The 20,563-nt window shown below is 44.6% G+C and overlaps 2 protein-coding genes across 22 annotated transcripts in view; one reads left to right on the top strand and one right to left on the bottom strand.

Annotated features, from left to right (window-relative positions):
• Bend6 (BEN domain containing 6) overlaps positions 1-4,049 on the bottom strand; it is a 48,771-nt gene extending 44,722 nt beyond the window's left edge. Inside the window, exon 1 of one of the 2 annotated variants that reach the window (XM_063256914.1) lies at positions 3,504-4,049. In XM_063256914.1, the coding sequence (XP_063112984.1) occupies positions 3,504-4,034 (531 nt within the window). In that variant the 5' untranslated portion in view covers positions 4,035-4,049. The remainder of the gene's footprint in view (positions 1-3,503) is intronic. The other variant, XM_063256915.1, reaches the window with a different exon arrangement.
• Positions 4,050-4,069: 20 nt separating this feature from the next.
• Dst (dystonin) overlaps positions 4,070-20,563 on the top strand; it is a 455,117-nt gene continuing 438,623 nt past the window's right edge. For 10 of the 20 annotated variants that reach the window (XM_063256887.1, XM_063256895.1, XM_063256898.1 and 7 more), the window contains exons 1-2: positions 4,093-4,375; positions 4,816-4,850. In XM_063256887.1, the coding sequence (XP_063112957.1) occupies positions 4,195-4,375; positions 4,816-4,850 (216 nt within the window). In that variant the 5' untranslated portion in view covers positions 4,093-4,194. Of the gene's footprint in view, positions 4,376-4,815; positions 4,851-20,563 lie in introns of all 20 variants that reach the window. The other 10 variants (XM_063256913.1, XM_063256912.1, XM_063256890.1 and 7 more) reach the window with 4 other exon arrangements.

The following is a 20,563-nucleotide window of genomic DNA, read 5'->3' as shown; positions in this document are numbered from 1 at the left end:
TATGGTTTTTCTGATTCTAGTGGATGGAAATCACCAGGTTCCTAAGACTGCATGAGGTGAGGTGAGTTTTCCCGGGTACTGGCACTCCTTTGCCTTCCAGTACACACTCACAGGCCGCTAGTTCTACACCAGTGTGACTTCTCATATTTTACTGCTAGAACTGTTCTCACTGAATCTTTTGGTCTCCAAGAGGGTAATACTGCACTGTAATGTACTTGTGTGTATCTAGGTCCACCAAGGTTTGCAAGAAGCACACGAGCCTGGACTACATTTCTTATCTTTCCTCAGTCATTCTTCCAGCCCAGACATCACCAGGCAGGGCTGGCGGAGAAGACCGGGCGGAAGCCATCATCACTACGGGTCAGGCTCCATCCCAGCCCGGCACCAGGAAGAACCACTGAGGACAGCAAACCCAGGACAAGTAGGATCTTGTTGCTGAACACAGATTCTGAGAAGGGCTGCTCCTTCCTCTCTCCAGTTCTGCCTTTCTCAATGTTGGCAGTCTCTAGAGTGCCTGAGAAATTTCTTCTAGTACCCCAGACAAAAGGATCATGATTGGCCTTCCCTGGAGGCTTTAATTGCTTGTCAACTTAACCCCTCAGCTACATCTTCCCAAGGATTGTAGCCAGTGAGTCTTCTTTCTGTACTTCTCTGACTCCCTACACAACCCTTTTCCCCTAGTTTTCATCTGGAGGGCCCCAACTATCAGTTTCCAATTTTTCCGGAGGTCCCCAGCAGCCAGCTCTCAGCCGGTCGCCATCCTAGCCTCCAACCCTGCACCTTGTGTGATCCCTCTCTGCACGCTCATTGCTTTCTCCCAGTTCATGGTAGAAGCTGCCTCCTAAGCTCTGACCCGGACCAGTCCTGTAGTGTTCCATGACTCCACTCCCATGACTTCAATTTTCTTTCAGTTTTCTGTGACTCCCACACCTGTTTCTGTTTCTGACTCTCCCACCACATTTCCATGCTCTTTCAGCATCTTTTCACACTGATAATACTGACAGTTCTACCTCAGTGAGTCTGTGACAGTTTGTCATTTTCTTTCTGAAACAGTTTCTCCACCCTGATTTAAAGTTTGAGTCATCTTTAATTCCTCCCTACCCCTCAGCTGGCTGATACAGCACAGGGGGGAAGTTTTCCTCTTTCTGCCTGGCCCACAAATTAGAAACTCTGTGCTACAACTTGCTGTCGACAAGAAAATACGTGGAAGACTTTAACCTCCTGTTTCTGTGCTGGACTCGGTAGAGGCCAGTTGTCTCCTGCTGGTGTGGAGGAGCCTGGAGTTCCTCTGGGCTGGGTAGGCATGTGAGTTTGGGGGAGATGGACCATCCTGGCCTTGAGACAAGCTGTGTTCTTTAATCTGACCTGACCCTGAATAAAGTTCGTATTTTAACACCTTGGACTCTTGTGTTTATTCCCAGCTTGGTTTAAGAACCCCAAAACAAGAAAGGTTGTGGGAAGGGGCCACCTTCTACACATCTGATAGCAAACTCTCCTGGCTCTTCTGCTCCGGTCTTCTCCTGGGTGACAACACTAACTTATGGTAATAACAAGACAACAGATTATATACTCTTCCATGATTTTTTATTTCTTGGTGTGAGGCATTATGAGTATAGACCATTCTTTCTGATTCCTATCCCTAAACGTCAAAATTTTTTTGTTGACTTTTATATGAAGAATGAAAAATGTACAAATACTTTCTGGAAAAAAAGTTATAATTCTCCTAAATTAACTTCCCAAAAATATCAGGGGACTGACTTAATATTTATTGATTTCACAATGCATCAGGCACCACATAAACACACAGGGGGAAAAAAGCAGTTAATGACACATCATTATTTGGGAAAAATTAAAAAATTAAAAGCACATCAGAATACAAAAAAAAAAAAAAGTACATCAGAAAACAAGAACCAAATTCCAATTCTGTCAAAGACTCGGTTTGCTCATTATCACTATTCTTAGGGTAACTAACACAAAAAAACAAAATGGGTGCACATGATAGAAGTATCTAAGCATTTGCTGCCAACAGAAATAAATGAAGCTCTGTGTGTACTTGAAACTTATAAAAGGCTGTGCCAAGACTCAGGATGATAACTGAGCCAAACTGATACCTCAGAGAACTATGATTGCTATTCAGTTGCTTTTTGTTGTGAAAAATGCAGAATTTGGAGCAAACTAGTTACTTTGCTGTGTCTGAGGTCTTAAACCTGTTTGTGTTTAATGTTGACTAAGCTGTCTCAGTTCACTTACAAATGTTAGTCAATTTAATCAAGAAGCAAAAGAAGTTGAGGGTCTTAAATTCCACTAGTTATTTCTGTCTGATGTTTGTTAGTCGATTCAGCATTGCTGTTTAAATGACTGCACCATGCGCACGTTGAAAGGTGTGGTTTTTCCCAGGCCCCCGCATAATGGACAGGAGCCCAGCTCCTGCCTGCAGAGGGCTGCGACAGCGGGAAGCCTTGAGCTGTGTGCATGGGTTGCAGTGCCGCCTGCCCTCCGGGTTGGCGCAGCCCATCCCTGCGTGCAGAGGAGGACGAGGATGAAGGGCCCCTCTCTCCACACAGCCCGCAGGCAGGTCCCGTCCACCTTCCATCCTGTGCCCGAATCAGGAGAGGTAACACACAGCTCCAACCACGTCAAGTTTGAGCAAACCCGCTGCATTAAGAAACCCTACCCACCATCCTCCCTGTGTGACTAGCCTGCTTTATGGCACCTTGCTTACACCTGGCTTTCAGAGCAAACATCATCGGTTAAGTTTTTATTCAGACCCGTGTAGTAGACTTTGGGTAGTTAGAAAACAATACTGATTTTGAGACTCGTACAGACATATAAGCCCAGTAATAGGATTAATTCTTTCATTGCTTTTCAGAATTTCACAAATTATATTTTTTAGCCTCTTAAATACACTAGAAACGAATCCAATCTAATTATTAGAAACTTCACAAATGCAGTAGTGTGTCGCTCCTCCAATTGCAGTTGTTTCAAACAAGTAAAGGAAGCCCAGCCACGGTCTCCCCAAACTGGAGCTGGCGCTGCCCTGCCCGCGGGCCGAGCAGAAGCCGCAGAACGCACGCTGCAGCGCCGAGCGGGCGCCCTGGGTTCCCCCAGGCCCTGCGTGGGCCCTGACCCACACCACTGCTAACGGCCCCGCCGCCGACCGCCACGCGCTCTGCAGCGGCAGGAACGCGGGCGCGCGACAGTGTGCGCGCCAGTGCGGCCAAATACGGCCAACCAATTTCTCTTGGAACGCGGGTACGCCGAGCCCAACTTGGAGTTGAGCTCGCCAGGTCCCCAGGGCTCCAGGGACGCCCCTCCCAGCAAGTGCACTAAACTGGTCGGGCTGGAGCGAGGCCGGCGCGGGGTGCGGGGCTCGGGTGTCCGCTTCCCGGCCGCCGACAGTGCCAGGTCGGGGCGGAGGGGCTGGAGTGCGCAGCCCGGGCCGGCTCTCGCGGCGCTCCCGGCGCGGAGGGCTCCCCCTTCCCGGGAAGACCCCCAGTGCTCACCAGGCTGCATCCTCCAGAGCCCAACAGCCCGGACGGGGGGGGCGGGGAGCGGGCAGGTGGGTAGGGTCTTGCGCGCCCCGGCTCCTGGGCGCCCCCTGACGTCGGGCGCCTCGCACTTCGGCCGAGGGCTCCGGACAGGTGCATGCACGCGCCTGGGCGCGGGACGCGGGGCCCGCGGGGGCTCAGACCTCGGATCAGCGGGCGCCCGCCGTCTGCGCAGCCATGTCCGCGCGCCCGCGCCGCAGCCGTGATGTCACCGCTCCCGCCCCGCCCGCCACGTGCGCCGGGCCGCGGGGATGCTCGGGCTGGCGGGGGCCGCCGGACCATGCGCGGGGCCCGGGCGTCCGCGGGCGCGTGGGCGGCGCCGCTCCTCCCTACTCGCCGCGTCCCCGTCCCCGGCGGGGCTGCGCTTGGGGGCTGCTCAGGGACCGCGGCGGGGGCGCCCGCGCGGGGCGGGGGAGCGGGAGCCGGAGCGGGAGGGGCCGGGCGCCTGCCACCCCGGCATTGCCTCGTCGTCGGCTGCTGAGTCATGGCGAGCGCTCCCCGCTTCTCAGGTCGGCTCGCCTAGCGCAGGGCACGCAGACGCTGGGCCGGGCGCGGGGCCGCGAGCGCCAGGCAGGACGCCCTGAGCCCCGCTGCGCCCCGCTGGGGCCTGAGCCCGCCGCCGCGCCTCCCGCGCCTCGCCCGCACCATGATCGCCGCCGCTTTCCTCGTGCTACTGAGACCCTACAGCATCCAGTGCGCCCTCTTTCTCTTGCTGCTCCTGCTGGGCACCATCGCCACCATCATCTTCTTCTGCTGCTGGCACCGCAGGCTCCAGAAAGGGAGGCATCCAATGAGATCGGTCTTCTCGGGGCGCTCGAGGAGCCGAGGTAAGCCCGCCGAGCCCGGAGCTTGCTTCCCCCGAGCGGCTGCCCGCGCGGGCGCCGGGCTCTGGGGCCCTCACCGCCTTCCTCCCGGACCCCAGGCTGCGGAGCCCGGCGAGGCCGAGGCCTGGGAGTGGGGAAACCTGTTTCGGGGTCACTTTGCTACCATCCTGAGAGTAACTGGAAACCGGGGCTGCAGCAGCCTCCCTTTTCTCATCCTTTGCCAGAGCTTCGAGGGGAGAAAGTAAGGCGTGGAGATCTGGGGCCCCAGCTTCCCAGAACTTTGCCCGAAACTTCTCACGGAGAAATCATCTTAGAAACCCGAGGTCCGTCCGTGTCCCCCCCCCCCCCCCCCCGTGGTCGGATCTTCCGTCCAGGTAAGTCGTCAGTAACTCTGCGGGTAAGGAACAAGGAGTTAAAGGTCTCGTTTTCTCTTTTCTCCCTAGATGCTGTCCTGAGATCGCACCACTTTCGTTCTGAGGTAAATTATTTTATGCGCACCCTCAAGGTCAGAAGAAGTTCTCTTTCCTGAGCACCAGTATCCATCACACTCGTGTTGAGGAAGCAATAGCAGACTGAAAGGCAGCCTGCTGACCCCGAGACCAGTGATAGGTTTCTTTTTAAGGGCGTCCACATTGGTGTCTCCCGAATGTCCTAACACATTCCTCGTGTGTGTCGGAGTCTGTATTAGAGGGGAGAAATGGCTCTAAGCCCGTGGGGTGGATGTCGGCTTAGTTCACGATCTGTAGTTTGCAGTGGAAGCGTTTGCTGGTTTGTCAGATGTCTGCAGTAGTTGTGTCCTTGGGAAAATGACAGAAAAGCTTTCAGGAGGCTGGTGCAGAAGCCTTCGATCTACAAGCATTTCACGTTACATTTCCAGGGTTTAGTCGTTTTCTCTCCTAAAGCATAGTGACATCATATTGGTGATGGAGATTTGCCCGATGGCATGTGTTTAAACGATTGTGCCAGCTGTCACTCTCAGAATTAGGAGCAGGTGACCAGGGCTCTGTGATAAGACGACCCTTCAGTAGGACCAGGTCCTAAAAACTGGAGCAAAACAGAAAGCACAGGCTGTCCAGACTCAGAGTTCCTTAAGGAGTTCGCAGAGCAACCCCTTTTCCCATTTTGGGGCAAGTTGCAGGCAGCCAGGCATGGCCTGTGCTGTCTGATACAGTTTACCCGATAGACTACATGGTCACACACCTCCTTGTGCTTCCCATGTACCCATGCTCATTTCACATTTGATTTTACTAGTCTGATGTTGTACTGTTCCCTGGATATTTCACTGGATTTTGGTTGCCGAAAAGCTGTGACTACATTTAACCATGCACAGTGAGTAACTGTACTGCACATGGCCCTGACTGTGAGAAAGTTGTGCCCAATTTAGGATTTGGGAGAGAATGCATTAACTTGTCAGGTAATCAGAAGTTTTGTGCCTTCTTTATGCTAACTAGCTGTGTTGTGCTGGGAAAGTTCCTTACTTAGGCTTTGGGCACTCAGCTTCCCTGTGGTAAAATAGGGCCAGTAGTGCCTTGCTGGGCTGTTTGGGGGAGATGACAAATGATCAGTTCAGAGCAGACGTTCAGTATGTGGTGGCCCTCACTATATTTCATAAAACTTATCTTGAAATGTATAGAAAATAATATGTAAATTTTCAAGTCTTTAGAAAATTAGTTCAAGTTAATGGGATACAATGCAAATCATATCTTTTTTGTGAAGCCACAGTTCATGAATATCTGATTGATTCAGTAAAACATCTTGTGTAGATTGATGAAAAGTAAGTAGTGGTCAAGATGCAAATGTCCAAATGCAAGGTTTTGATTTGAAAACAGCAGCAGTCCACATAATAAATGGGAGGAGTCATATGCTGTTGTGGGTGACTGTATCCACCTCAGGCATTTCAGCTAGAGCCTACATGGAGAGCATGAAATGGGATTGTCTTGTTTAGTTATTTTTCAGTTAAAAATTGGTCCTGAGCTTGCATTTGGTTAGGAAAGCTGAGGGCTTTTGTCAAATGCCTTAGCTTCTTCCTCAGAATTGCTGGTGTGATTCGATACTCTTGCATGTGTTTGGTATCTCTCTCATCTATTAGCCTGTGAGCTCCTGAAAGGCAGGGACCGTGTCTCTTTTTAGGGCAGTACCCTGCTGGCCCAGTGCCTTGTATAGAGTGGGTTCTTAATAAACATGTCCTAAATGAATGAAAACCAACTCTTGATTAGTTCCTGTAACAGGGCCAGTAGATATCTCAGAGCCTGGCAGAGAAGAGAAATGTACATTCTGAAAACATTCTTCAGAATTCAATGTTTGGTGAATTGCAACTCTTCTATGATTTTATCAGGCTTCTAAAAATTGCTCTGAAGTTTGTACTAAAGTATAGGTCAGTAATTTTTTTTTTTTTTTTGGTCTTTTTCCTTTTTATCGGTACCGGGGATCGAACCCACGACTGCCTGCTTGCAAGGCAGGCGCTTATGCCATTGAGCTAAAGCCCCAGCCCCAATAGGTCAGTAATTATAACAAATGGGTTTAGTTTGAATATTTTTTCCTGAGAAAATTAAATGCAGTATTAGCTTAATTTGTTGATGGGCCACCCACCAACAAGTTCCTTTGATAAACTACTCCAAGGGAATTTTCTCCACATCTTGTTTTTCTTGAAATGCCATTCAGTACAAGAGTATACCACTGCATTTATTTGGACTGTAGAGTATTAAAAAAGTTAGAATCTGAATAGTGCAGTGGATATTCTTGTTGGCATTTAGAAGCAGCTCCTGTAAAACAGTTACCAAAGAAAATACTTTGATCTTCTGACAAGTCATAATCATATTGAAATAAGACATTAGTACTTCTTATTATTCATTACAATCTAAGTTAGTAGATAATTTACATTCAGCATTTTCAGTGTCAAGTGCGGAAAATGAGTGTAGGATATGCTGACTCACTTTGAATGTGAAGGAGCCTTGGGAAAGCCCTGGAACACACAGTAGCAGCTAGGTAAGCGCTTTGCAGCTTCCCTTGGCCAAGGATACTGCCTGTGTCACCTTTCTGTCCACATGCCCAGATGAGAATCCAAGTGGGTAGGAAACCTCAGCAGGTTTGTTCCCAGGTAGTGAGATAAGTCTTTCTCTCTACCCACTCTTTTATTTCCACATATGCATAAACTTCTCTTTACTGCCTTTTTAGTAGTGCTGAAACTTTCAGTGAGAGCATATGACAATGTGGAATTGTTAGTGCATCTAGTGAGGCCTGAATAGATAAAGTCCAGTTAGACACACGTGTCTTGTGTGTTTTACACAAAACTTGTACTTTGGTTTCTTTTGTTCTGTTATAAATGCAAATGAGATGATATCACATCCATGTAGGACACAGTCTAGAAACCAAATGTTCATTCTGGCTTCTAGAATTCAGGTGTTTAAGAAGTACACTTTTAGGGCTGAGTGTACCTTGTACAGAGTGCTTACCTTGCGTGAGGCGCTGGGTTTAATCCCCAGTACCACCAAAGCAAGATGAGACTGTACCCTTCCTGAAGACTTAGGATGCTTTATGCGGTGGCTTTAAATAGTGGTAACCATTACCTTAGATAGATCCCTGTGGTGGAACTCAGGTGGTGACAGTCTTGATTTTAAGGAAATTTTAGAAAGTGATATGGGCAAGTAAGGTATTTCAGATTATAAAAAGACCTTTAGGAGCATGTCCTAGAATGAAGACAATTATAATGCCTTTGAGAATACCCACAGTGAATAGTGGTAAGTCATCCGTATTAATCAGCTCCTAGGAATAAAGGAAGCCTTGTTTGATACAGAGATGGGAAAGAATATGTTTTCCTTCTGTCATTTGAGTAAATGTCTTTACTAGTTCAGGGAAAGGAGCCAAGAATGTTAACACATTCTGCCAGGTTGTACCGCTGATGGTGCCTGCATGAATGTCCCATCAGGCAGTTTGGAGCATTCGTGGGCACATGCATGACTGCCAGTTCTACCACCAGTGGTACAGGCTGCCTGAAGGGACAGTCACACACGTGCCACTAGATGGATCAAGCCACCTAGCAGCAAGGCATACAAATTATGGTCCTATCATAAATGTGTGAAGCACCGAGAGTCCCATAGCAAGGTAAGGACTAAGACAAAAGTCTCTGGAGAAATTCTGTCTGTCATGCACAGCGCATAGAGAAACACAGCCAAAATTCTCAGTGAAAGGAAGAAGCTGAGTTTTTGGTAGATACTCCTTATAAAACAGAAGAGGTAAATTTGTTCATTTTTTCCTAGTGATTACACAGATGAAATGGACAGTCCACCCAGGTGCTTCTGGACTGAAGTTCCCAGAGTGTCCCTGTCATGGACAGAAAATTAGCCACGCTCCACAGCTTCTCATTTTTCTTTTGCAACTTTCATTAAGAATTATCCAATTTAAATGCTTATATGTGTCAAAACTTCACTTGGTGCCCTGTAAATATGTACATTTTTAAGGTATCAGTTAAAAAATAAGCTTAAGATTTTAAAAAAATGTGAAATGTATCGAGTTAGAGAAAATAATACTTTATCATTGAGCTATCCTTTATAAATAGCTTATTATAAATACATAATTTTGGGGAGAGAGTCAAATTCTAAATCTAGATTAATTTATGTCAGTTAACTCGAGTAATAACTGCACATGATGTGATGTTCATTTCATGTCACTCAAACACATTCATTTCTTCTTCACGCGGGCTGTGTCAGACACTAAGGCTCATGGAGGGTCTGAGATGCAGCCCTGCTCTATGTGAGTACTTTGAGGTCACTGCCAGCATTAGGGCTGAGATTTGACAGTTATTGGCTTCCTCTTTACCATAACTGAGCTGCTGTGCTGCTTCCAAGAGTGAGTCACAGGCGTGAGGGGAGCATTGGGGGTTGTGGAGCACAGCTGTCAGCTGATACATGTGTGAACTCGCACCGTGTCCCTAGAGCACTTCGTCCCGGAGCCGGCGCTATCGTACCATTAGCCCTTGCTTGGCAGGGACAGAACAAGAATGCTAAAAGCAAGTAGGGGAAATCCTTATTTTTTCTGCCAGTTACATGCAGCCTAGATTAAAGTTGAAACAAAAGCTTCTGTCAGAGCAGTCTGAGTTGGTCTAACCTATGCTCAGTGCTGACTTTCTGTGGTGTTTTAATGATGAGAGGAGTCAGGCTCAGGAGGAGTCCTGGGGAGTGACAGGTGGAGGAGCAGGAACTCTGGGGTGCGGTAGGCTATGCTCCAGCCCCCTCTAGCTGATGTCTCTCAGGTCTCTAACTACATTTTTATTGGCCATGGACTGCGCAAAGTGTGCTTTTTTTCTATTAGTTAACTTCATTGGCACATTTTAGGCTTTAAGTTTTCCAAATGTGTGTATTGGCCTTCCAGTTTCTTCCTGAAAATTCTTCTCCTACAGTAATTACTTTGGATGTTGGCCCCTCATTACCTCCTCAGGCCTGTTCCTTACTTTGTCTCCTGACTCACGGGGAGCATGAATACATCAGAGAATAACTCCTTCAGTTTCTTGTTCCTCGGCTAACTGACATTTTAACCCTTCCCTCTCAGTCCAATGGAAAATTCACCCGCCCTGCTACTCTTTATTTTGTATAGTGAATTGTTCTCTTCCCATCTCTTGGAGAGTGTTCCACTCATCACCCCTTCGTCCTGTGTTACCATAAATTGCCTCTCTCTGCCCACTCCACTAGATCTTGGAAGAACAGTTTCTTGCACAGGGCCTTCTATTTGTTGTGTCCTATTCTTCACCTTGCATTTTTTTTTTTTTGTTTTTTTTTTTTTTTTTGGTCTTTTTGCTTTTTATCGGTACCAGGGATCGAACTCACGACTGCCTGCTTGCAAGGCAGGCGCTTATGCCGCTGAGCTAAATCCCCAGCCCCTTTCACCTTGCATTTGCTCCCTGGTGTAATGTGATCTGCCCACTGCTGTGCTGCACACCACTCACATTAGTGCTTACCATTGACTTCCAAACTGCTGATTCAGTGTCTTTAGCTTAATTGATCAATCTCTGTTTGATACTGTTGGCCACTGATTCTTCTTGAAACTTCCTTCCTGATTTTGGAAAACATCCTTTGTCTTCTTCCTCCACAGTCTTTTCTTGGCCCTGGATCCCTCCTTTCTTGTGCTGGATCTTCTCACTACTTACATGCTGATGTTCCTTGTCTTTGGCTTACTTTAAAAAAAAAAAAAAAAAAGCCTTATTAAGATAGAATTTACATGTCATGCAGTTCATCCATTTAACATACATAATTAAGCAGTTTTGATATGTTTACAAGGTTGTGCAATCATCACCACATTTAATCTTCATTTCTCCTCATGCTAGAGGAAAAGCCACACCTGTTAGCAGTCAACCCTCCCCTGTCCTTTCACTTCTCTTCCCTCCAGCCCAGGCAACCTCTAACGTATTTTCTGCATTCTGTTTGCTGGGCCTCAATTATGTCTGTTATATTTTGCTCATGGGATCTTACCGTACTTTACTGTTTTATTTATCCCCGTGTGATGGTTCCTTGGAGTTGATGTCTTTCATTAAGGCTTCCTGGTGCTGTTTTTTCCCTCGTTTTACACGCCTCTCAAATTAAGAATGTCTGGAATTGAAATTATTAGCCCTTCACCATTTCTGCTTCCATTTTACCTTTAACTACCCTTAAACCTGCATCCCCTGACAGCTGCTCACCCTGCAGAACATTACAGACTGTTACTGCATTCATCCTGCCCTGTCTTTTAGCTGTGTGATGGATGCTCTTAGTTTGCTTCTGGATAGACTCTGCAACTCCCTACAGTAGGTCCAAATAATTTAATGAGGGTCATTCTGAAGCAAAATTCTTTTTCTTTTTCTTTTTTTTTTTTTTTCTTGGTACTGAGGATCAAACTCACAATCCCCTGCTTGCCAGGCAGGCATTAGCCTCTAGCTTACTCCTTGGCCTTTTGAAGGCAAATTCTTAAGCACTTAGCAGCATTGGAGGCGATCAGATTTAAATCACTGAAAACCTGGATAACATGGGTTAATGCACAGGGATTTACATTCTTTCACAGTGGGAAATCTAGAATTGGCTGCAGGCTTCTGTTGAGCTCTACCTTGTCATTGTTGTGCCCTGGTCTTCCACATTGTTGGATGGCTGGCACAGTTCTGTATATCTTGCCAAAATTTAAGGTAGGCAGGTGGGGAAGGGCAGAGCCAGCTAGGAGTGTGAATCAGGAAATCCGAAGCTTTGCCAGAAGGGATTTGAGTTCTATTTCCACTTCCCTCCAGTGGCCAGCGTGTTGTGAGGTCACTTCTCGCTGCCAAGGATGCGGTGCTTTTATCTCTCTAGCCCCTGTAGGTGCTTTTATCTCTCTAGCACCTGTAGTTGAGAAGAAGGCGTAGAGAAAAGCCATGTTTTTTCCTGTGTAGGCTTTCCAACTTGCATCAAGGTAATGCAGATTCATCCTTTAAAGTACAGTGTAATAGGAAAGGAACCCTACACTGATGTCCTCATGGCAGGTCTAGCCCACTTGGTAAATCTCCAGGTGGACCCAGACCTTTCAGGGGTTTTGTTATTTCCAACTGAGAAAACCTCTTTCCATCCCTTTCCTCTCTGCTCCTACCCACTGCTATCAAAAACACTGTGGTCTTTGTTCACTACTCAGTTCATAAGAAATGTGTGGGAAGAAACTTCCTCAGCTCTCTCCTCATACTAACAGTTGAAAGTTTTGTTGTCCCCTTTACAAGACTGTGAATCTTGAAGGAAACATCAGTTCCTAACCCAGTGTCTGGCACATACCTTAGTGGTACTTACTAGATGTTTGCTGAATGAATACTTCTGTAAGCTAATTAGTTCTCATGGATTTTTGTCACCTTTCAAATATCCTGTCTTCTCTAAGGGAAGAGAAACAGATTCTTGTCATTTTTAATTTTAGAAATAGTCACAGTTAGGCCTTTGTTAACACATGCAGTGTTTACTTCAAAGATACACAGAGATAGGCAATTTTTAAAATAAGCTGAAAATATCCCGACATGTTTTATTAAAAGAATTTTCATATTTTGTGAGTTTTGAATAGTAATATTATTATTTGATGTCTTATTTTACTTTGTAATTAAAGTCAATGTAGGTATGTATATATTGAGTTACATATTTATATATTTTATAAGCATTTTATCTTATAACCAGTATTGTCATCCACTTGCAAAGCCGAATTTATGTTTTGCAAAGACACATTGCACAATAAATTTAAGAGGAGAGATTCAGAGTCTGATGCCAGGGGAGGTCAGAGGGTGTACCCTGGCAGTCTGCTCAGCCGGTTCTGAGATATGTAGTGGCATCTTTGAATGAAGAGCATCAGAAATGGCAAAATCAAGATAAACACAAAATACCATTTTATTTTCTTAATTTTTAAAATATGCATGTAATTGTTTGAAGCGTGTGTGTGTGTGTGTGTGTGTGTGGTACTGGAGGTTGAACCAGGGCCTTCATACTGAGCTGTATCCCCAGTCTTACCATTTTTTGTTTTGAGACACCATTTCATTAAATTTTCCAAGCTGGGCTGGAACTTGGGATCCTTTGCTTCTGCCTCCCAGAGTGCTGGGATCACATCTGTGCACCACATTTTGTGCACCACCACACCTGGTTTAAGACACAAATTTTACCATTCTCTTGTGGGGTTTATAATGAATATGGATTTTTTTCAGTGTTGGGGATTGAACCCAAAGTCTCACGCAGGCGAGGCAAGCACTGAGCCGTGTCCCTGGCTGTCAAGTGTGCAGATGCTGATGATGGTGGGGAAGTGTGTGGTTGTGTTTTTTTTTTTTTTGTCTTTTTCATTTTTATCGGTACCGGGGATCGAACTCACGACTGCGTGCTTGCAAGGCAGGTGCTTATGCCGCTGAGCTAAATCCCCAGCCCCTGTGATTGTAAGTTTTACATTGGATCTGAAGTTCATTGAAGAGTTAGGTCTGCCTATTTTAATTCCCAGAGTAACCAATAGAAATAATGCAAAGCTACTAGAAAAACTAGAAATCTAGAGCATATCTGGGTTATCTGAAGAAAACAAGAAAAAGGCAACACAGGTCCAAAAATGGAGGAGATAGTCTGAAAGTAAATAATAAGATTTTAGAACTAAATCCATCCTTGTCAGTGACAACATTAAACACTGATGGATTAAACATTCTCGTTAAGTGGCATATATACGGTATTTACAGGCAGTGTGCTTTTTTTCTTTATTCTTTTTTTGGTGGTACTGGGGACTGAACTCCAGGACCTTGCACTGAGCTGTAATACCAGCCCACTTTTATTCTTTTACTTTGTGATGCACTCTCCCTAACTGGTTATGTTGCCCAAGCAGGACTGGAATTTTAGCGCTCCTGTTTAAGCCTCTGGTGTGCTTGGATTGCAGGCATGCACCGCTGCTGGACACCGAGGGGCAGTGAATAGGGATGTCGGGCACAGTGGGGCACACCTGTGCTGAGGAGTGGGGGCCAGCTTGGGCAACAGAGTAAGACCCTAGTCTCAAAAACACACAGACAAAACACATGAAAGTGGACAAATAGGAAAACATAAGTAATGCAGACAATAAATAAGCACAGGAAATTTGGAGTGGCTATATTAACATTAGCTTACATAGAGAGGCAGATATTAGTAGAATGAAGGGCATTTCCTAACAATGAAAGGAACAATTGTTTGGGAAAACTTAACCATAAGTGTGATCCCACCCATTGAGAGACCCCTCTAGATGGCATGAAGTAAATACTATCAAAAGTTAATGGAGAAATAGACAGTAATGTATAATGGTGGTGTGCAGCTTTTTTAAAAAAGTCTTGCCTTTAACAGAAAAATCTGTAAAACCCAAAACACTAGGCCACAACCAATAGCAGATTTTTATGAAAACAATTTATATTGGGGGAAAAATGGGATTTGGTTTCAAAACACAGGTGGTAAGCATTTTTGAAACATTCTTCTATTGTCTGTTAGGATGTCTGCAGAGAGAATGAATGCAGAGTAGTTGACCTAATAACCCTATCAGCTCTTAAACTAGCCAATATTTATAGACCACCCTACTCACATGACTCAGCGAAATCATACAATTACATTTTCTAATTAGAGAATTAGAAATTAATAACAGTAACATCTTTAGCAAAACCTCAGACCTTGTAATTAAATACCATGCTTCAAAATCATTCATCAAAATAGAAGCCATAAAGAAGATGAGAACATATTTTGAACTGAGTGATAATGAAGGTACAGTATTTTAAAATCCTGGGCTGCAGCCTCCACACTGTAAGAAGGAAACTTAGTTTAAAATTAACCACAGAGGCAGGGCAGTCAAAAGCTTGGGGGTTGGACTAAAGTACATACACACAAAGTAAATGGAAAGAAAGAAACAGAGCTAAAAGCTGATATGGGGAAAGTGGACTAAAGACATTTAGTAGAGAAAAAAAGCCCAAGTTGTTTCTTTGGAAAGATCAGCAGTATTTGTAGCTACTTGTTCATATCAGAGGACTGGTATGAGGAGTGGAGGAGAAAGATTGTAACTGTTGTACAACAAATGTTACAAGGATAAAGCAATGTACTATATGACTTTATGCCAAAAAGTTTAGCAACTTAGATGAAATGGAAGAACTCGCTGAAAAATAGAACTTAACAAAACTAACCCAAGATGTCAGCATAACACAGTTACTATGAAAATAGTTCTATACATTGTGGACATTACAGATCCTTGTGGACACCAGGGCTTTGCTAACCACACTTTGAGAACTGCCACTTTGGATGAATGCAGATTACTATATGTACCGTGTGTCCCAGTGAATTGGTTTAGAAATATAGATGTATATGTATGAGGGAATTTTTTCCTTCAGGAGGTTTCTATCACTTCTGTATATATCACACACTGCTGGTAGTTTGTCCAAGGCTATGATGTTTTTGATAGTATGATTGGAAGCAGTTTCTATTTCATTTCCCTTAGTTTTATTTCCTATGCATTTTTATTGGAAAAGGGATCGATATACATCTACAAAAACAAAATAAATGCAAACAAAATGCAGAAACAATGAAAATGGTCTGGCCACTTTGGAGGAATAGTAGACAGAGGTGCAAGGGGAACTTTCTAATTTTCATGTAATGCTTCTTTTTTATTTTACTGGTACGTGTTTGCAGTCCCTAAAGTTTACATGCAGTTTTGGGAGCAGGCATGTGTACATAGCATGGCTTGGTTCCTTCTTAATCCCCTGCACTCCTGCCTCCCTCCCTCCTTCTCTGAATCTACTTCCCCATTTTCATTGTTATGGACTGGGCAGCCTATGCGGGCCCACCCCTCCAGGTCAACCTACCGAAGGCTTCACCCTAGGGTGCACCTCCAGGCACTGGGACCTGGGTTGTGCTAGCCTTCTGGGTCTCAGCCAGCAGCGTCACGTGGGCTAGGCACTGCTCACCAATCCCGCGTGAGAGGGGGATATGTGACTGAAGTCACTATAGCGCCCTGTTCCAGCAAGTCTGCCTGGTCCCAGAATGTCCTCTTTAGAGCCTCCTAGACCGTGGAAGAGTCCCAGTTTCCCTCACTCACCGCAGGTCGATGCACGGCTCCCCGCCCATCCCACTCTCAACTCCGTTCACCAATTCCCGTTCTCAGAGCTTTCGTGTGTCTCTCTCCCTGCCGAGTTGATTCAGATGCAGTAGCGGTGGCAGGAAACCCAAATCATGTCTTCCAATGGTGCGGGCTCCAGCTTCCATGCTGAGGCTTTATCTGTTCCTGTTATGGCACCAGGATTGCATTCCCAGTTGGTTTCTCTCAGCCCAGTTCGTTCTTGGGTCAGCAGGGTATATCTCCTCTTGCTTAGGATTCCTCACTCCGCACCATTCCTGGATTCTAAGCTGGGTCTCTCAGAGAGCCTTGGTAGCTGCTGCTATCTGTCCGTCATGTTCTCCTGGAAGTCAGTTGCCTGTATTTCTAACTAACTCAGCTGCAATTGATGCCATGACACCAGACGAGACCGCCTACCTTCTATAAAAACTTCTGGTGAGGGGCTGGGGATTTAGCTCAGCGGCATAAGTGCCTGCCTTGCAAGCAGGCAGTCGTGAGTTCGATCCCTGGTACTGATAAAAAGGAAAAAGACAAAAAAAAAAAAACACCACAAAAAACAAACAACAACAACAACAAAAACCTTCTTGTGAGCTATTTTTTAGCCTCCCTTCTTCATACACAGTGATTGGACTATGTGAGAAATGGAGTAGTATAGTAGAATGTGTCCTGACTTAGATATTAAAGGGCCAGAAGCTAAGTTTGTAGCTTCCTAAAGGTAAGTCACTTAATTTGCAGCCATTCAATTTCTCTTGATAAGTTAGAAGTAGTGGTAACCGTGCCTGTGTTTCTATAAGACTCTGACAGAGTACTAATCAGGTTCCAATGCTTGGATCAAATATTTAATATCCGCAGATTAAAGGAGAGGTTTATTTTGACTCATGATTTTAATGGCTGGTTGACTCCAAAGCAGAAGCTGCATGGTAAAACAGTATGACAGAACAGCTGCTCATCAGTGGCAGCCAAGAAGCAGAGAAGAGCAGAGTAGGGGACAAGGATACACCCTTCCAGATGTGCCCCTAGTGACCTCTCCTACCTCCAGGGCTAAACTTCAAACAGCACATTTAATTATGAGCTCATCAGTGGATTAATCTACTGATGAGTGTAGCACCCCCATGATCCAATCAGCTTCCAAAATCCCCCCTCCAGACTCCTAAGACTTCTAGGGTACATTTTAGATCTGGATCATAATAGACAATATAACATTTGTTTTTTGTGTGTAAATACTTCTAGAATTAAATGATATTTTAGGGCCCCATAGTGTAATAGCAATGTCAAAGTGGACTCTTCATTCATTCATGCTGCATTTGTTCATGAATAAAGACCTTTTATATCATGTGCACGGAGCATCTCCACTTCCTGATGTTCCTGATCCACCTTCTGTGTCTGACCGGAAACATGGGCCTTACTCTCTCACATACTTTTTTTTTTTTTTTTTATTCTGTTACTCATGCTTAGAAAAGAGAGAATGAGAGGAAGTTGAGTGATACCCAATAAAAATGAAGTCAAATAATTTGTGTAGTATTTAAGTTGGAAATATCATTCTTCGTGGAAACAGGGTGACTTTAGGGCCTAACATTTAAGCTCATCCTGTTTATAGTGAGACCTCATGTTGGCCCCTATCCCTGTCCTGGAGATGACTTCGTTCCAGGGAAATGATAACAGCTGACATTTTCAGAGCACTTCCTTTGTGCAAGCGTCTTTCCTTATGTCCAATCTCATGCAAGCGTCACTTGCCTGTGATTCCTAGAGCTGACACTCACAGCCCAGTCCTATTGTTTCAGCCCGTGCCCAGAGCACCCTTACAGCAGAGGTGTGGAGCTTGATTGCAGTGAGCTGAAGTGACATTTACTTTCTCTAAATTTTGTGAGGATCCATGTTATTCGCATTCTCTAACACTGAAAGCTCAGAGTAACCATGGAGCTTGCCCTTCAGCACTTAGAGATTTGGTAACTGCCACTTTAAAAGTCAGGTAGGACTCAGAAGAAATTGAATTTTAGCTTTAAGAAAGAAGAGTCTCTGAGTTTTAGTTTTTAAAATTCTTAAATGACTTTTTGTTGTAATCCTTTTTGTGAGAATTCCTTCATCATGCATATGTGTGAGTTAGAAAATAGGTCATGTGACTTGGTAAATCATGTAGTAAAGTGTCATGGATTGCCTAGAAATGCACATTTTGTGCACTATTTTTAAAAGAATGGGCTGGTGTCTTCCACAGCTGCAGTATGTGCATTTATTAAGCTGAGTTCCTCGCAGTCTGCTGGTTGCATGACTAAAGCTTGAATTTTACATAACATTCCTAATTGTTTAGATTCTTAAAATACTGAAACACCTAGGGTATTGACCAGATCCTGAGCTATCTGGGCGAGAGATAAAAGTGGGCAGTGTTGGCTAGCTACTGCTGTTACAATTTCTCTAGAAACCTCAGGAAAATAATGGACTCAAACATGCCTTGAGCTGTTCTTTGAGAAACTATGGCAACGCGCCTTTTAATTAAAGCTGAAGTAGTGTGTAGTTTAGAAGAACATAGATACTTCCAATTGATAGGGCGAGTTTATGGGAATAGCTTAGAAAAAAAAGTGTTCTTTTCAGGCATGTTTGATAACTCTTGGTTAGCTAAATGGTTCAAGGAAACAATAACATTTTTTTAGCGAGTATGAATGTTTGGCTTTGTAATATTTCTTTTGGTTAAGAAAATATAGCTTTCTAGTTTTATTTATTTGTCATTTGTAGTGCTAGGAATTGAGCCAGAGTCTTGACACTAAGCTACCTCTCCAGACTTCAAAAAAAATTTTTTTTCAGACAGGGTCTTGCTAAGTCACTAAGCTGTCCAGCTGGCCTCAGTCTTGCAGTCTTCCTGGATTAGTCTCCCAGAGTGATGGAATTATAGGTGTGCACTACCATGCCCATCTTGTAATTGTGTTTTTTAAGGTTAATATTAAAATTAATCTGTGTGTTTTCTTATTACATGTTAACTGAAAATTGGAAGAATTGGCCTGAAGAAACCCAGAGTGCAGAGTGCAGTATTGGGGCGCAGTCTGAGAAGTGAGTGCTTCTCGCATTCTGATAGTGGACTCATTTATGGTATATATTGCTGTATATATCATACTTACATGTGATGTACATAGTGAACTATCCCTTCTTAAATTGAAGCATTTATAGTTGATGTATTAAAATGTAAAGCTCAGGACCTATCAAAAGTACTTTAGTGTATTGGTTTTAGCTTTCCAAATTAAAGAAAAAGTAAAAGTTGTCATTTTTGTTGGTTCAAAATATGTGTGCTACTGTCTCCCCCCAGTGAGGAGCAGATTCTGTTGCCCTTCTTTTGCTGAGGGGAATTTGAGTTGCTCTCTGCTGGTTTAGTCTCCCATCTGATTGGTGTCCCTTTTCAGTATTGTTTGCAGGATAAATTGCCCAGTGACCTGGTGAGGGCAACAGATGGAAGACGAGTAGCATCTAATGCAGTAAAATGTAATAGTGATAAAAGCAAAATCGCCTAAGCCAGAAACAGTGTAGAAGCTGGCTCTTAAAATAGATTGCTATCCAGTCTCCTTCTTCCCGTTCACCTTTTCTTATGCTTTTGGCAGAGCTAGCTGCCTCTAATCAGATCTGATCTTCCTCTCATTTTGCTTAATGGTCTCTCTTTGCCTAATCGCATCCTGTTGCTTACAGGATTAGTACACCCTTTTGTCATTCTCAGCTTCAGGGTACCTCTAACCCTTGCATCTCCACAATTCAAGCTAGGTCCAGCTGCTTCATTTTCCTCTGTGTGTGTGTGTGTGTGTGTGTGAAAGAGAGAGAGAGAGACACGGACAGACAGACAAACAGACAGACACAGACAGACAGACAAAGAGGAAGAGGCAGAAACCCCTACACATTACTTCAGAATGTGGATTAAACATCACTCTTTTTCTCCCTTTAGTCCCAGTCTTCTCTTAATCCTTCTACAGATTCTCCCCTCTGAGCCTGGGTGTGAGTCACAGGACCTGTACATCTGCCTTCCCACGCAGGCAGGTACTGTCTGATTTGTGTAATAGCCAGTGTAGAGTCCAGCAGGAAAGAGGTGCTTTTGTTTGTTTGACGGTGAGTGAATATTTGGTGAATAGATGAATAGAATTAAATAAGTAAAGTAATTTGAATCACCAGGCGTATTTGAGAGAACAGAAAGGAGTTGAAATCCAGCTCTACTACTGTTCCCTATTCCTTCTTTCCCAGTCTTCTCCGCCTCCACCATCTGTCCCTGGTTTTCCTCTGGCTTCTCCTCTAGGCTTGCCTTTGCCCTTGGTGCTGCCGAGTTCTAAAATACTATTTGCCTTTCCCTGCCAAACTTCTAGCCCTTGAGTCTAATCAGAGTGCTGTTTGTGTCATGCCTGGCGTTGCAGCCTCTGAGAGACTGAGACAGGAGGATCTCAAATTTTAGCTTAGTCTGGTACGTTTAGTGCCTTAAGACTCTATCTCAAAATAAAAAATGGACGATGGATATAGCTCAGTGTGAAGGCTGGCATCTTGGAAAAAAAACCCAAACAAACACTGGTTCTGCATGCTGAAGACTGCAGCTAGACAGTTATTCCAGTTTATCCATGGATTCCATGTATGTGGATTCCCCTAGCCAGAGGCTAAAAAAATATTTGGAGAGCAGTGGGCGTGTACTGA

The sequence above is a fragment of the Cavia porcellus genome, unplaced genomic scaffold, assembly GCF_034190915.1.
Source record: "Cavia porcellus strain 051 isolate PalLab524CR breed Dunkin Hartley unplaced genomic scaffold, mCavPor4.1 scaffold_10, whole genome shotgun sequence".
In the NCBI taxonomy this organism is placed as follows: Eukaryota; Metazoa; Chordata; class Mammalia; order Rodentia; family Caviidae; genus Cavia; species Cavia porcellus.
This window is presented reverse-complemented; position numbering and strand designations above follow the sequence as displayed.